Source organism: Sander lucioperca, chromosome 3 (genome assembly GCF_008315115.2).
Source record: "Sander lucioperca isolate FBNREF2018 chromosome 3, SLUC_FBN_1.2, whole genome shotgun sequence".
NCBI lineage: Eukaryota > Metazoa > Chordata > Actinopteri > Perciformes > Percidae > Sander > Sander lucioperca.
In genome coordinates this window covers 42722106-42739387 of record NC_050175.1, presented here as the reverse complement: position 1 = coordinate 42739387, position 17282 = coordinate 42722106, and the positions used below count along the sequence as shown (strand labels likewise).

Sequence of the window (17282 nt, the reverse complement as noted above, 5' to 3'; positions counted from 1 at the left end):
CTTCAACTATGGTGATACGTCAGGGGATAAAGTTTGTGTGTATCTTTTGTCTTTGTGGGCATGTTTTCGGATTAGTTCAACAGGAAACACCAGTTTGTTTCACGTCAAACTTGAAGTAGCCTAGCCCCGTTTAGGAAAGTGCTGGTATTCGAGACCATCTTTAAAGGTATGATATGGAGAATTATCCTAAAAAACAATGTATGGACTAATACAAAAGTAATCTCTCTCAGTGTGTGGCGGTGTTTGCCCTCTGCCTGTATGTCCTCTTTTCTTATTATTTTTCCGAGTGCGGGACGTTTATAGGCGCCAACAAAGAGTCTTTGGGCCAATCCCAATAGACCCCTTGCCCTATCATTCTGTTTTGCATGGAAGGGGTGTCCTGATTCTTGTTGGGATAGAGAGCTAGGGTAGTGTTATAGAGAAGACACACCAGCCCGATAGTCGGACCATCTGGCGAGGTCGGTGACTCGAGTCTGTTTGGTGTGTCCCGTGCCGTCGTCCGTCCGAGGAGCCGTCGGCATTCATTTTGGCCGACCCGACATGTTTAGTCGGAGACAGGGCAGTCGGGGCTCACCCGGAAATGGGGAGCGGATGAGCCGCTCAAAATCTGACGAAAATCTTTTAAACTGACCTTCAATCTGAAATGAAGACAGATTCAGCAACTGCATGGCCTATTTCTCGCTTAAAATGTTTTCAGAAACACATTTCGGTGAACTATTTTAGTACAATATGAGATCGTATTCTGAACAAGCTGCCATGACAGTCTGGCTGTGAATTTCCGGAGAAAAAAGAACCACGTGACGCGTTCGTCCAATCAGCTGCCGGTTTTCATTTTCTGGGAAACGATCAGACTGTTAATGGAAACAATACAGAGCAACGCCGCCTGCTGCTATGGAGACGTATTACGTTTCGCGCATGCGCAGAGCGTACGCTCAAGTCGGCGTCGCCTCAATGTGTTCTGAGCCATTTTTTGGATCTCGGGGACCCGACTGATCAGTCTGACTGGCTTTTCTGCCGACGGTCGGCCCGTCTGGTTGGTGTGTCAGGGCCTTTAGGGCTACCGTATATGGCCCTCCAAACTCAGGTTTTTCACTTAAAAGCGAGTATTATGAAATGAAAATCCTTGCAAAACATCATCTGCAAGATGGTGACTAAGGCTGCACAAACAAACAAAAAGAAACCCACAAATGTAATTATTTTCTTCATTAATAAAGATTTAAAAGTTCCGAAAAAAAACGTATCATGCCGTTTCAATTAATTATATTTTATATATATATATTATATAAAATAATTATATTTATATTTTCAGAGACTGGCCGGGTCAGACAGGCGGCTGTCAGTCATTTAATACACAGAGATTTTGAGCCAGACTAAAATATGTGAATATGTCACTTTATTAAGTTTAATATATTTTCAGGTGAGGAAGTAACCATTTAAATTCCCAATATGTCAGTTTATTTGAAAGAACACCTGATTGGAAATGTGTCTAGAATCTATTACATTGATTTCATCACAAATATTGTAGAGCATACATAATTGTCTTGGCTGATAGCTGTTGTGTAGAATTGTTAATTGACAGCCCTTATCAACCCCCACAGCTTTACTGTGCTCTGTTTGCAGTGGGACAGTAATACTTCCTGCACCTAATGGTCTTTTGTAAGTGTTATGGCTAAATTTAAGTCACAGAGCCAAAAACAACATTGCAGTGTTAATATAAGGTATTTTAGGCTGCTGCATGCGTGTGTGAATGAAGACATGAGTCTGAAGTCAAAGTGGAGAGCAGAATGTGTGGGTGTTGGCTGACATTGTGCTCGAAACTGTTGTCTCCACCAGATGGTTTTCCCATCTGTACACATCTGTTTTTTATCTTACTTGACCTCTGCTCCTCTCTTCCCATTGGTTCTCTGCTTCACTCCTTTGCTCTGTTCTGAAAGCCTGTTGTTAGCCTATGGTCATGCCTTATCTGAGGATACTTGGCTCTGCAAATGAAAATATTTCCCCAGAATGTATCGTAAATAAATAAATGTTCTTCCTTAATTTACAGTGGGCATAAGTATGTACACCCCTATGTTAAATTCCCATAGAGGCAGGCAGATTTTTATTTTTGAAGGCCAGTTATTTCATGGATCCAGGATACTATGCATCCTGATAAAGTTCCCTTGGCCTTTGGAATAATAGCCCCACATACCCTTCACCATACCTAGAGATTGGCATGGGGTACTTTCCATAAGATCATCTCTCAATGCAAATCAAACCAGCTATTAGGGTAACTGAAATAAAACCATGCCAATATCTAGGTATGGTGAAGGGTATGTGATGATGTGGGGCTATTTTAATTCCAAAGACCATAGGAACTTCATCAGGATGCATAGTATCCTGGATAGTATGCATCCTGATAAAGAGATGATAGAGAGATGATTTTATGGAAAGTACCCCATGCCAATCTCTAGGTATGGTGAAGGGTATGTGATGATGTGGGGCTATTTTAATTCAAAAGGCTAAGGGAACTTTATCAGGATGCATAGTATCCTGGATCCATGAAATTTAAAAATAAAAATCTGCCTGCCTCTAGGGGAATTTAACATAGGGGTGTACTTACTTATGTCGCCTGTATTTTAAGGAAGAACATTTATTTATTTACCATACATTATTCATTCACAAAGAAAATTGGTGTCCTTAAAGGTTTGATTTTTTAATTAAGGCATTAAGATCAATTTCCAAAAGATGATTTTTTTATTCCTCTTTTTAGTCAACTTTAGCATGGGTTCATAAACTTATGAGCGCCACTGTATGTGTTAGCAAACAATGGCTTATTTACACATCCAGCAGATAGATAATCCCTTCATATGTTTGTGTAACCTGAGGAATGTATGTCCAATATTCTCTCTCATTTAGCTTTGTTTTGGTCTACACCCACCCCTGAGAAAAATATCCGGCTCTTTAACGGCTTACTGGGTTATCATCACCAACGTAACTCATTCCAGTCTCAATATGAAAATATTGATTAAAGCAACTTTAAAGTTGCTACCTGCTTGCAGCTTATTGTTGCTTTTCCACACAACTGTGATGGAAAAGAACAGCTCAGAGTTCATTCTGTCAGCTGTTCAGTTAAAGAAGAACAAAAACCCCAGGCAATTATTGAAACTGGGAATGAACTCAAAAATCTGACAATATGTTAAAATACAACTTAGAACAAGTGGGTTTTCTCCCAGTTTATGAAGTTGATAAAGATCCAAAGTGAGTGGCTAACAGGATTACAGCAGCCTGGGCACGAACAAGACAAGCAGTTCCTTTTATAGAAGGATGTTTCACCAATCTGCTGTGGAATGCCACACTGATTATATTAGATAGCACAACCTCTAATGCCTACTGTCAGGGGTTTGTAATTGCAAGTGGAAATAACCCAACATTTTACTCGATTAAAACTACATTTACATACATTTAACAATCCTTTTAAAAATGCCTTTAGTTTTGTATAACACAGTGACAGCACTCTTTCTCACTGCATTCTTGTGAGGCTCCCTGCTTTGTCTCCTGAATACTCTACTTGTGTCTATCACTGCTGGTGCCTGGCCCAGGTTTTTATTTGAGTTTTAGTTTCTGAGCGACCGCGGCGCTCTCAGCAGAGATGCAGAGAATTTGGCTGAGATATTTGGGATTTGTCTCTTTTGTGCCTTCTGGAATGAATAAAAGTAGAGTTTGGATATGTGGACTTGGCAGTCCCTGAACACTTATGTTCCTCCTGTATAACACACACACACACACACAGACACACAGCCCTCGCCGACAAACAAAAGCCATGTGTTTATCTGACTGCCTGGTGGCCATGGTGAAGTTATTACATTTGATAGATATCCTGTTGTGTGTCTGTCCTCAACCCAATCTCATGCAGTTCATACAAAACTTGCTGCAAACATGCTGTGCTGTCTTCACAAGTCACAGTACAAACAAACTGGTCCAAAGCAAAATATCTGGAAAACTACGAGACAGACTGCCATGAAATTCGCTGCTTTTTTTACCCATGCATGAGCTTTTCCCCAGAGACACACACCAGACAATATTAGTGTGAACAAAATATTTCCTCATATAAAAGAAAGACCATAGAATTTCCTGCGCTACCCCGAGAGGAAGGACATAATGGTCGAGTGGGGCAGGTGTGGGCTGTTGCACTAGGCATTTAGTAGTCTCGCATTGGTCTGGCTAGTCCAAACAGCATTCTGGGATGGGAGAAAAACATGCTCTGGTTTATTGGCATTTCTTTAAACCAATCACAATCATCTTGGGCGGCGTTAACCCCCGGACACAATGAGGGTGCCTCTGCAAAATAGCCTCGGGAAGGAACGTGGTATACGTTAAAAAAGTTGTTTTAGTGGTGCGACAGAAAACTCAGATTGGACAGATAGTCTAGCTAGCTGTCTGGATTTACCCTGCAGAGATCTGAGGAGCAGTTAACCATAGTCCTCATTAATCCACCGGAGTTTAGAACGCCAACACAAAGAAAGAGGAAGGTAACGGACATCCGGCCGAATGAGAGAGACATCTGGCAGAAATTCCGGCGGGCACCTGAACAATCCCAGTCGTCGATATAGACTAGGCATTTAGTCACCACTGAATGGCAGTGCAAAAAGGATTTTTAGCCTCTTTAAAGTTGCAGTTATCAATATTTTTACATTAACAATGGATCAGATGACTATGTCTAAGTCTCCACAGCGCTGTGGAATAAAGTCTGGCCATGGTCACATGTTTATAATGGCCACTCTGCAGCAGTGAATAGAACAGTCATAATTGGGAGTCATTGGAAATCGACCTATTCTCTCGTTTAGATATGAGGATCTGTTGGTCTAAAAGTTAAGCAATGTACCCAGGGGTTTGGCTATTTAATGCCTTATAGGTGATTAAAATAACTTTAAAATGGATTCTAAAACAAACTAGAAGCCAATATAATGAAACTATGTGGCAGCAGAGTTTTGAACAATCCGTAGGTGAATAAAGACTCAAATATGCAGGTAACTAAAGGTAGGTAGGTAACTAACAAAATTCATCGTATGTGTCCTCATACCTGGCAAATAAAGCTGATTCTGATTCTGAACTATCTTAGTGCAGACTGAGCGCACAGCCAATGGTTGATGGCAGCACAAGCTGAGTGTAAATATCTAGCCCAATCATTAGGCTACATCATTTTCGGGAAGACTGCTTTTCACAATGTTTATCAGTATTTGTATTGTGTCTAATGTTTTTCAGAAAGGATTTGCCAGGCGAGACTTCACAGATGCTGCCATCTAGGCCGCAGCACATTATGTGATTCACCCTGAGCTTTCGACCTCAGGATCAAGGTTGCTGGGAGGAAAAAAGACGTGGGACGATTCACTGAGCAGATTATCTTACTGTGACAGAAAGAGAAAAATGGACTGGAACCAATGGACTCAAAGCGTGTCCTCTTTCAGGTGGCTGGCTGTGTGTTTAACTTGGCTTAGCTTGCACTAGATAGCCTGTGATGACGGGAATTTAACGGTTTCAACACAGAGGACTTCACCCCCGAATATACCGTTATGCTCTTTGACTGATATACTGATATGTTGTTTTGACACTGATTCCAAGTTACTTTAAACTAATGTTGTTTATAGCTGATATATGATGCCCACATTAGAGAGAGAGAGAGAGAGAGAGAGAGAGAGAGAGAGAGAGAGAGAGAGAGAGAGGCTTAAAGAGATAGCAATCGGTCAATCAGTCCACCCTTAGGTCCAGACTAGGGTGACCAGACTTCCCCGTTTTCCAAGGACAGTCCCCGGTTTTGGTGGCATGTCCCCGGTTGGAGATGTTTCCTTGGAAACGTCCCCATTTTAAAATACTGTGTGTTATAAACCGGCCGAAAAGTGAAATGATATCTTATGTGGCAAGAAAGACAGCAGAGCCTACCGGTTGACATCTTAATCGCTCTGTGCTTGTTTTTTAAAACAGTTAACATGGTCAAAATACATGAAACCAGAATTTATTTTATAGATAATAACATTGGATATTTCAGTGATACTGTATATTGACCGCTGTACTAGGAAAGGCCCCCGCCATTTTCATTTCAGAAATCTGGTCACCTTAGTCCAGACTGGAGAGTCTCGACAACTGTTGGATGGATTGCCAGATTCCCGGCCTGAATCATTATCCCAGGCCCGGGCTTTGGTGATGATCAGGGTAAAATATGAATTAGTCTAATACTTTAGTTTATGAACAAATACCTGCAAAACTAATGACATTCCCATCAGCCTCAGCTGCGCTTTGTGTTTAGCGCTAATTAGCTAATCTTAGCATACTAACACGCTAAGATGATGAGCATGGTAAACCTTTTCTGCTAAATAGCAGCATGTTTGCGTGCTAATGTTAGCATTTAGCTCAAAGCACCAATGCTAATGCACACCAACAGCTTCACAGAGTAGCTAGCGTGGCTGTTTGTAGTCTTTTTAACAAACAAATGTCAGACGTGTTTTTCTCTCAGATGTTAACCATCAGAGTTGGGGCGTAGCCATTTTCGTTTTGGCGGGGGGGGGCAGCAGCTCCAGATGTCATTTAAGTTTAGATATCAGCCATTCATATCTTGTTCATTTGAGATTTTGCATTTGTTTGATTTCTTTTACTTGTATCTGTCCTGAGAATGAAAATGCTCTTAGAAATGAATGCATTTAATTATCATTTCATAAAAGAATAAATGAGAAGACAGCACGAGAGGCCACCATGGCAGTCTAAGAAAGGAGCATCAACTAGGCCTACTCTTCACCAAATATCAAATTATTGGCCAAACAACTGTTTGCAATACAGTATGTTGTGCTCATAATGATGTAAATCATCCCCTTTAAAAAAATATACTGTATGTGCTGTGGAATAGGATCAAAGATTGGAGAAAATAGTGTGTTATTTAAGAAAGAAATTGGATACTCCTACTCTGCCCTATATAATCTATCTAGTCAAACCAAATTTACTTTACAGTAGAAGGAGAAGCCTGAGCCTCACAATAGTGTCTGCTGAGAGGCCAGCAGGAACCAAGGAGGGGATTTCTCTGGAAGGCCGTGTGGGGGAGAGCGTTGTAACCTTCGGACCTGGAGTTTATCACATGGAGGAAACTGCAGCAGACCAGCAGCAGATGGAGGAAGGGAGTGGCTCAGACTGACTGGTGAATAAAAAGGCCTGGTTCTGCAGTGGGAACAACTGGAGAGAGGGGCTTCAACAAAAAGACCACCCACCCCCTGAAACAGGGAAGCAGTGAATATAAGAGTTCTATAAAGTGAAATGATCTGCATTTTTGTGCAGCTGAATTTGTACATCCATTCTCTTCCCCTCAGATTCCAGGACATTGAGCATGTTAAGCTGCACAGAGCAGATGTGAACAATAAGTTAGATCAGGTAGAACTGCATCGTTATGGAGTATGTAGTTGTTTTAAATGTGTTCCCTGTTCTTCCTTGTACTCCATTTTTGATCATGTTTATTAATGATCATAATAAATATTAACATTATTAATATTTGGCTGATTTTGAGTTGATTTTCTGTAACTTTGTTCATATGGCAGCTGACTGGGACATTTTTTACATTCAACATGTAACATGACGTTCAACTTACAAGTGTCTCAAACTGTACTTACTGTGAGTGTTTCCATTTTATGCTACTTTATACTTCTAACCCACTTCAAGGCAAATCATTGTACCCATATACTGTAAAAATAATAGTGTGCCAGCCCAGGTCAGACATAGACAGACAAATTAGACACAATTTTGCCAACAGCACACGTAGGCCTACTGCTCACAACATAATGGGGTATCTCAATTAATATTCATGATTTTTCTTGGTTAGTAGCCTACATATCTAAGAAATAATATTAAAAGACATTGAGTGAGTTTCGTGTGGGACCAACTTTATTTTTCAGAATTAAAGTATTCTTTTGGAAAATGCACCCACTGAACTTTGTGAAAAGGTATTTTTCATTGCATGGCACTAAACGAATTATTTGGAACTGCTGCCACAGGCTTGAACTAAAGTTATGGTAACACTTTACGGTAAGGGTACATGAATTATGAATTAATGCATGAATTAATTCTTGATTTGTGCATTACTTCATTCCTTTATATCTTATGAATCATCAGGAATTGACATGAGTTCATAGCCTCTCATTCATGACCTCACGCATGAACAACACATCAACTAAAGCATTAGGTAAGTTGTGTTCAAATCAGAATTTGCGCAATGATGACCACATTTTTTTTGCAGAAAAATAAATAATCATGATCATGCTTAATAAATCATAATTCATAATGATGTGCCCACATACCTAATGCTTTAGTTGTGTTGTTCATGTATGAGGTCACAAATGGCAGACTATGAACACAATTCCTGATGATTCATGGGATATTAAGGAATGCAGTAATACATAAATCATTAATTACAAAATGCATAATACATACTGTACATCAATTAATTCATGCATGAATTCATGATAATTTGTGTACCCTTACCGTAAGTGTATTCTAACCAACAACACGCACACAAAGAATTAGTCTTTCTACATGGGTTTAGTTAATGATTGTGCTATAATAAGACCAAGTCGGCTATGTAATCGCTGACAACCGGGAAAATTTCATAGTGGTTAGTGTAAAGCAGGACATTTTAGCGTCCCGACAGGCTTTTGTCGGGACAACTCAAAATCGGGACTGTCCCGGTCACCCTATTTATTACCTCAGTAAACAGTTTCATAATGAGTTTATGGTCTCAATCGCAAGTTTCACGTCTTCTTCAATACAGCATGATGTTCATGTAGTAAATGATGGTCCCATTTATTTTGAAATAGACAATAAAGCAGGGGATGCTTTAGGACCTGTCAATCAGGACAGAGGCTTAGCAATGCTAACCATGCTTGGACGCTAACCACACTGTGGACATTAAAATAGACCTCACTTTTTTTTGGCTGTTATCCGTGTTTTCGTCTTAAACTTGGACCCTCTCACCCCTCTCTCTCTGCCCGACTGACAGCCAACCTTTCTTGTCTTAACGTCACTGCAACAAGCTCTAAAAAGGCTGTGACCTCGCGGTCGTCTGTACCCAGGGCACAGTCACTGTCTGTCGGCTGTCTGTCCGCTGAACAGAAGCAGGGGATCAATTTCGGTACTACTTTTTCCAGACCCTGTTATACAGCTTGTCTACGTGTATAGACAAGCTGTATAAAAGGGTCTATGTAGTAGATTACACATAAAGGTTGCATGCAATTTTGTAAAAAAGTGTGAGCCATCTTACTGTCACAATATATCATAACCTTGAAGCTCTGCGATGGTAACGTTAGCCACAATAACATAACATAACGTTACATACATTGCAAAACGACCTGTAGAGAACACTGTGTCCCAATCCAACAGGCTACGGGGTGTTTTGCCAAAGTTAAATTGTATGTTTCCATAATGAAGAAGTCAAACTTGCGGTTTCTGGCATATGTCATGGATCCTACGTTAGCGTGTATTAGCATGTCGGCATTAGCACCAATCAGGATCACTTCACCGGCTATGTCTGCATTTTTTTGCGAGTAACTAACTGGAGTTCTCTATATAATTTAATGCAAGCACATGAATGTTGAAATGAATGAAAATGACTATCCCTACGTTAGCCGTGATATAAATGAATGAAGCTCAACGCTTACCTGTCCTTTTAGGCTCTAAGCTGTCTCCATCTTTTAAATGCATCTCCAAAATGTACTTGTGTTTTACCTTGTCTCTGGTTATGCAACTGTTTAGAAAGAGTTGTTTTTTTAAGGCGGGTAGAATGAATCTATCGTGCTGGGTTCGCATTTTTTACAGGTATATCTGGCAACCCGGCCCGGCTGTCTTAAACGGGCAGATGATACCAACACACAAGTCAAAACACAAACAGATATTCCGTCACGGAACGGAAATTTCAAAAGGAGAAAATACTGGCATTAGCATTGTTGTCAGAAAACATAGTATTTCAACTTAGTGGTGTTTCCTTAATATCTGATGACACATTGGGGTCATTTTTTGATGAAATACAGTAAATATATTACATATTGCACCTTTAAAGTCTATGTTTTTACTCCACTACATTTATTTGTCAGCTTAGATTTGAAATTAATCAGCATTGTTTCAAGTCTAAGAGCTACTTCTACGTTCTGGCAATTTGAATTCTGGGAAGTTTGAAGTTGATTTTGTGAGCAAGTGGTAGCCAATGTAACGATCTGACAGCTGCATTGTGGATCAGCTGAAGCTGTCTGATTGGTTTCTTGGACAGACCTGTGAACAGCGCATTAGAGTAGTCCAGCCTGCTAGAGATGAAAACACATACAAGTTTCTCAACTTTCAACTTTAATTTGTACCCGGAGGGCAATTGGTTTTTACAGCAAGGTATACAATACATGAACACAGAAGGAGATGGGGGGTGACCTGAATACCAGTGGGCTAGAAGACCAACAATAGTCACTGGTGACCAACTTTGACATTTCCCAGTGTACAAAGCACAACATCAATAACATTTAAAAAAGACAGCGGCAGAATGACAAAAAAGCTACAACTACCCACAATAAAGTGCAAAGTGACCAGGCATGTTGGATACATGAGCAACATCTCTTACATCATGACGCAAATTGTCCAAATCAGCGGCAATAAAATGTTTTGACAAGACGTCCCTGATCTTACGATATTTTAAGGTGGAAGGGCTGATTTTGGTATTGATTTAATGTGACTACTGAAAATCAGGTCAGAATTAGGATAACACCAAGATTTCAAGTTTGACCTGTGCTCTTCAAGACAGATCATTAAGGTAAGCACAGAGTCTTTCTTCATTTGCCCCAAAAACAATGACTTTGGTTTACATGATGGATAGATGCTGCTCAGATGGATCTTCTCTGCCCTCCTGTGGCAGAAAATATCACAGCATATACAGGTGAAACTGAAAATTAGAATATCGTGCAAAAGTTCAGTTATTTCAGTAATTCAACTTAAAAGGTGAAACTAATATATTATTATAGACTCATTACATGCAAAGCGAGATATTTCAAGCCTTTATTTGTTATAATTTTGATGATTATGGCTTACAGCTTATGAAAACCCCAAATTCAAAATCTCAGAAAATTAGAATATTACACGAAATCATTAAAAAAAGGATTTTAAATACAGAAATGTCGGCCCTCTGAAAAATATAATCATGCATATGTACTCATTACTTGGTTTGGGCGCCTTTTGCATGAATTACTGCCTCAATGCGGCGTGGCATGGATGCCATCAGCCTGTGGCACTGCTGAGGTGTTATGGAAGACCAGGATGCTTCAGTAGCGGCCTTCAGCTCTTCTGCATTGTTCGGTCTCATGTCTCATCTTTCTCTTGGCAATGCCCCATAGATTTTCTATGGGGTTCAGGTCAGGCAAGTTTGCTGGCCAATCAAGCACAGTAATCCCATGGTCATTGAACCAGGTTTTGGTACTTTTGGCAGTGTGGGCAGGTGCCAAGTCCTGCTGGAAAATGCAGTCAGCATCTCCATAAAGCTTGAAGGAAGCATGAAGTGCTCTATAATGTCCTGGTAGATGGCTGCATTGACTCTGGACTTAATAAAGCACAGTGGACCAACACCAGCAGATGACATGGCTCCCCAAATCAACACAGACTGTGGATACTTCACACTGGACTTCAAGCATCTTGGATTGTGTGCCTCTCCATTCTTCCTCCAGACTCTGGGACCTTGGTTTCCAAATGAGATGCAAAATTTGCTCTTATCAGAAAAGAGGACTTTGGACCACTGAGCAACAGACCAGTTCTTTTTTTTCTTTAGCCCAGGTATGCTTCTGACGTTGTTTGTTGTTCAGGAGCGGCTTGACAAGCCCATGTCCAGGATCCGTCTGTGTGTGGTGGCTCTTGATGCAGTAACTCCAGCCTCAGTCCACTCCTTGTGAAGCTCCCCCACCCTTTTGAATGGCCTTTTCCTGACAATCTTCTCCAGGCTGCGGTCATCCCTGCTGTTGTGCACCTTTTTCTTCCACACTTTTCCCTTCCACTTAACTTTCTATTAATGTGCTTTGATACAGCACTTCGAGAACATCCAAATTCTTTTGCTATTACCTTTTGAGGCTTTCCCGCCTTGTGGAGGGTGTCAATGATTGGTTTTCTGCACAACTGTCAGGTCAGCAGTCTTACCCATGATTGTGAATTCTACTGAACTAGACTTAGAGACCATTTAAAGGCTCAGGAACCTTTTGCCGGTGTTTTGGATTAATTAGCTGATTACAGTGTAACACTTTGAGCCTACAATATTGAACCTTTTCACAATATTCTAATTTTCTGAGATTTTCAATTTGGGGTTTTCATAAGCTTTAATCCATAATCATCAAAATTATAACAAATAAAGGCTTGAAATATCTCGCTTAGCATGTAATTAGTCTATATAATATATTAGTTTCACCTTTTAAGTTGAATTACTAATAAATTAACTTTTGCACGATATTCTAATTATCCGAATTTCCCCTGTACACCTAAGAGCTTCAATTTAGTGTTGGTAGCATAGGGTTAGGGTCCCCCCCCTGTTGAAGATCTCAGGTAGACATCTCGGGTTAAAGCAATTCCCCGGTTTCTCAAACATTGTACAAATGTTTTTCTATCTTTGAAACTACATGCAAAGTAGTTTCATCAACATCTTTATAACACAGAGAACATTGAGATACTGGAGCTGGATGGCAAATGTAGCAAAAGGATCAACAATTCCCTTTAAACGAGATAAACCTTTTTTACACACTGTTTCTTCAGATAAAATACTTTGTATCGATTTGGTTGTTGGTCGTACTTTACTGTTACACATCGCACATAAACACACAATAAACATACAGTAAACATGCATAAAACATTATCATACATTATCTCATCCAATGTGTTCAATGAACATCTGATAAACCTCATACAAGACCCCCCTACCTTCCCTCACACTCACAGAAGAAGAGAAGAGTATTAGGCCTGCTGCTGCTGCTCCTACTGCTGCTAGGTAGCTCTCTCTCTCTGCTCTCCCCCTCCCCTCTGTCTGTCCTTAATTGCAGGAGTGAAGTCTGGTGTGCGGGAGTCAGGGTTCCAGCTGCAGCTCATTCACCATAATCACCTCAGCTTTAAATACCCGGTCAAACTTGCCACTCATCGTCAGATCATAGTCAAGATGACTGTGTTAGTCGCGCTGCTGATGCAACCTGCTTGGTTTTGCTCTTTGTGTTTTTGGCCTGTCCTGATTATATTTCTCCTGTGCCACAGAATATTGGAGCCTGACTCCTGTCTCCGCTTCACTCCTGCCACCACCATCCTGCTTGCCACAACTGGACCTCACATTGGACTCACCACGGACACTAGGACTGTACGGTACCACTCCTGCTCAGAACCCCTGGATCTGTTAACCCCCTTGTAGACCTGGACTTGTTCTTTCCCTTTTTGAAAACCTGGACAATTTAACATTGAAATAAACCTGTTAAACCTCCTCCGACTCTGCGTAGTTGTCTGCATTTGGGTTCAAATTCAGTTTCAATCATAACAAAGAGAACCCACAACACATCCTCCTCGTCATATTGCACTTAATTCTGCCAAGATTGCACATTTCCCATTAACTCATGTTGTGGTCAATAACCTATATGCCCACATGCACAACTGCACAATTAAAAATATTGCACCAGTACCCTATCAAATATTGCACATCCTACAACCATAATGGTAAGTACCAGAAACATTACCTATGCTTAACCTCAGCACATTCAAGTCCCCCCCCCCCCAATGCACCCACACATCTTATCTTTTATTATTCATTAGTTTGATTAAAAGCGGCACACATGAGAATTTATACCTGTTCAGCTTGCACTTTGGTAATCTGTACCTTCTGCTTGATGGCATAAGCTCATACTCACTATTGGGATGATGTGATTTGGGTTGTGGCAGTGGTGTAGTCTAATTTATTGTAGTGGGAATACTGTACTGTATATGTATGGGCCAGAATGGGACTTTGGGGGGGTGGGGTCTGGGTGTCCTCCCCCAGGGAAATTTTGAGCGTCAAAGACTTCATTTCCAGCATTTTGATACACTTTTATGCACCAATTCACAGCTGAAATACCTTTATTTAGCCTATGCAAAGAAAAAAAAAAACACATGACAATTCAAAGTATGTTGTTGTATGTCATTGCGCATTTTTAAGTGGGTATATGGAAATCCTGGAGTTTTCATAGTGAGTATACTGCGTATACCTGCGTATCACGTAGACTACACCACTGGGTCGTGGGTGATTTAGTGTATTTTACGATGCTAAAATTACTGTTTAGTTACATGGAGTCTTGTGGCTTTAGCGAATGATTAACAATTCGCTTAAAAAGGGATCTTACTCTTCAACAGAAACGTCGACCTCCTTAAATATATCCCTTCCATAATGTTGTCAGACACTTAGAATATTAATCTGAGCATGTCAATGGCAAACCAAGCACTTTTGTGAATGTAAATACAAGCTGCACAATTGCCCTACATTGTTGCGATCTCGCCTAATACTGAACCAATGTCAAAGATTGTTGTTCTCATCAGTCACTTAGACACAAAAACAAATAGGTTGAAAGGGTTGAAAAAAACGGTAGTTAACATTTCAAGAGGAAAGGAGCTTGCAAAGTGGAGACATGCTATGTGCATGTCACTGCAAAAGTCCAAATTTTAGCCTTGCTCATTCCCCCAAAGTAAAAATCCTCCGTATAATTTCGTGCTGCTTTTGTTACCCAATCTGCTTTCTGCTGACATATCAACACAAAGTCAACTCGAACATAATGAACAACAACAAAGTTTCATTCTCAAAACCAATCATGACCTCTTTCAAATAATCAGATACACAGATGTAGTCCTGAGTGGTGATTATTTCAACAAGTGTGTTTATTAATTTTCAGAAAATAATCACACTACAACAAATAATACAGGTGCAAATCAGAACTGTCACAGTAAGGCTCATCTTCAATAAAATAAACATAAACATGACAGGGCTGTAACATGCGATATTTGGCACAGTAAGTCAACATAAGTCATCCTTAAGAATCACCGGTGGTCCAAATGTTAACTTATCCTGAAGTTATCCCGAAGAGAAAAGCACTTCAAATAAAACTAAGCAAAGACAAACAGACATATACTAAATACATAGCAATATTCATTTGTTGATGGTTGACATACACGGAGAGCATGCCTCCAATGCTATCCTCCCCTCTAAGAACACCATAAAAGATCTCCACATATTCTCAAAGACGAGATATTTACCCTTTAACGTAAAAGTGAGTTTTTCCAGTGCAAGACAGTCTGACAGTCCTGCAAGCCAGACATTAACACTTGGTTTGATAGTGGATTTCCAAGATTTGGCTATGGTATATTTAGCTTGTAAGATGCAGAAAGTAATCATAGATTTATTTTCCTTGCTGAGATTATGATTTGTGGGAAAAATGCCAAAGATACACAGTTTGGCGTCTAATAATAGCTTTATATCTGTGACATGTAAAATCATATCCATCACTTCTCTCCAAAAAGCCTGGATTTGTGGGCAGTCCCATAGGCAGTGATATAATGTGCCCTTTCTACCACATTTGTAGCACGTGTCGGGATTATTGAGGCTAAATTTATTTAGCTGAATTGGTATTACATATGTTCTCATTATCCACTTATACTGAAGTAATTTAAAATGGGTATTTATTGTTTGTGTTTGAGATTTTAAGCAAATCTTCTGCCATTCCAAAGTTGAGATTGCAGAGTTTAAATCCTCACACCATGCCAATCTCTTACTCTCTGTGGAAACCTTTGATCCATCCATGATTATGGCATAAAAACTTGACGTCAATCCCCTCTTAGGGTGTTGATTATTGAGTATTTCTTCTATACAGCTAAGAGTAGGTAGAGATAAAGATTTCTGTATCTTAAATATATAGCTTCTTATCTGCAGGTATTTAAAAAAATGTTTTGGTTGGATGTCATACTTTTGCCTCAAATCTTCAAACGACATGAGAATGTTATTGTTAAATAAATCTGCAATTTTACTTAGGCCTTTGTTTGCCCAAATTTTGAAGCCCATATCTTGTTTGCCAGGTGTAAAAGCGCTGTTACCCCAGATTGGTGTAAATTGAGATAACACAGGTATCTCACCAGTATGTTTATGAACCTCACACCATACCATAATCAAGTTTTTAACAAAGGGATTATGTGTTAATGTCTTTAATCCTTTTAATTTAGCTGAATATAAATATGAATTGAGTGGTAAAGGGGATGTCATGTTTCTTTCCAAACTCATCCAGGAACGTGGCGTTTCTTGTGAGAACCAACAAGAGGCAGTAGTAAATTGGGCAGCCCAATACCATTGGAGGTTTGGGAGTTTCCCACCTCCTCTATCATAGGGGACATAAAGCAAAGATAAGCGAAATCTAGCCTGTCTGTTGTTCCAAATGAAATTACGGAACATGCTTTTCATCTTTGAAAAAAAGTGAATAGGAGGACTAAGAGGAATGGAATGAAAGAGGTGAAGAAATTTCAGAAGAACATTCATTTTAAGTATATTGATATGCCCTATCATGGAAATTGGTAACATGGACAATCTATTAATAGATTCAGAAACTGACTCTATTACTGGATTATAATTTGCCTCTACTAAATTGTCAATTTTAGGGGTAATTCTAATACCAAGATAAATGAAGCTATCTCTAACTATTTTGAATGGTGTTTGAACTGGGGGATTTACTCTTTCAGAGTGCTTAAGGAAAAGAATAGCAGATTTGTATTCATTCATTTTGTAACCGGAAAGCTTACTAAAAGAAGTAATGGTATTAAACAAGTGATGTAGTGACTGTTCTAAGTGTAAATCACAATATCATCCGCGAATAAGCCTATTTTGTTGTCAATCTCATTTATTTTAATGCCGGTAATATTCTGATTACTCCTAATGGCAATAGCCAAGGGCTCAATTGCCATCACAAACAGAAGGGGACAACCTTGGCGTGTGCCTCTCGAAAGTTCGAAAGGTTTGGATATAATATCGTTAGTTAATACTGATGCGACCAAGTTATTATACAAAACTTTAATCCAATTAGAAAAATAATTACCAAAGCCAAAACGTGCAAGTACTTTGTGGAGATATCGATGCTCAACTCGATCAAACGCTTTCTCTGCGTCCGACGAGAGTGCTGCGGTATCAGGATGTTCTGTCTTCGCATAAATAATATTGAGAACCCTACGGACACAGTGGAAAGCTTGACGTCCCCTAACAAATCCATTTTGGTCTGGATCAG

The 17282-nt window shown here is 39.8% G+C and overlaps 1 protein-coding gene across 1 annotated transcript in view; it reads left to right on the top strand.

Annotated features, from left to right (window-relative positions):
• Positions 1-7504, top strand: part of LOC116067386 (plakophilin-3-like) — a 41722-nt gene extending 34218 nt beyond the window's left edge. The window contains exon 13 of the mRNA XM_031323811.2: positions 5242-7504. Coding sequence (XP_031179671.2) covers positions 5242-5283 — 42 coding nt within the window. The 3' untranslated portion in view covers positions 5284-7504. The remainder of the gene's footprint in view (positions 1-5241) is intronic.
• The last annotated feature ends 9778 nt before the right edge of the window (positions 7505-17282 follow it).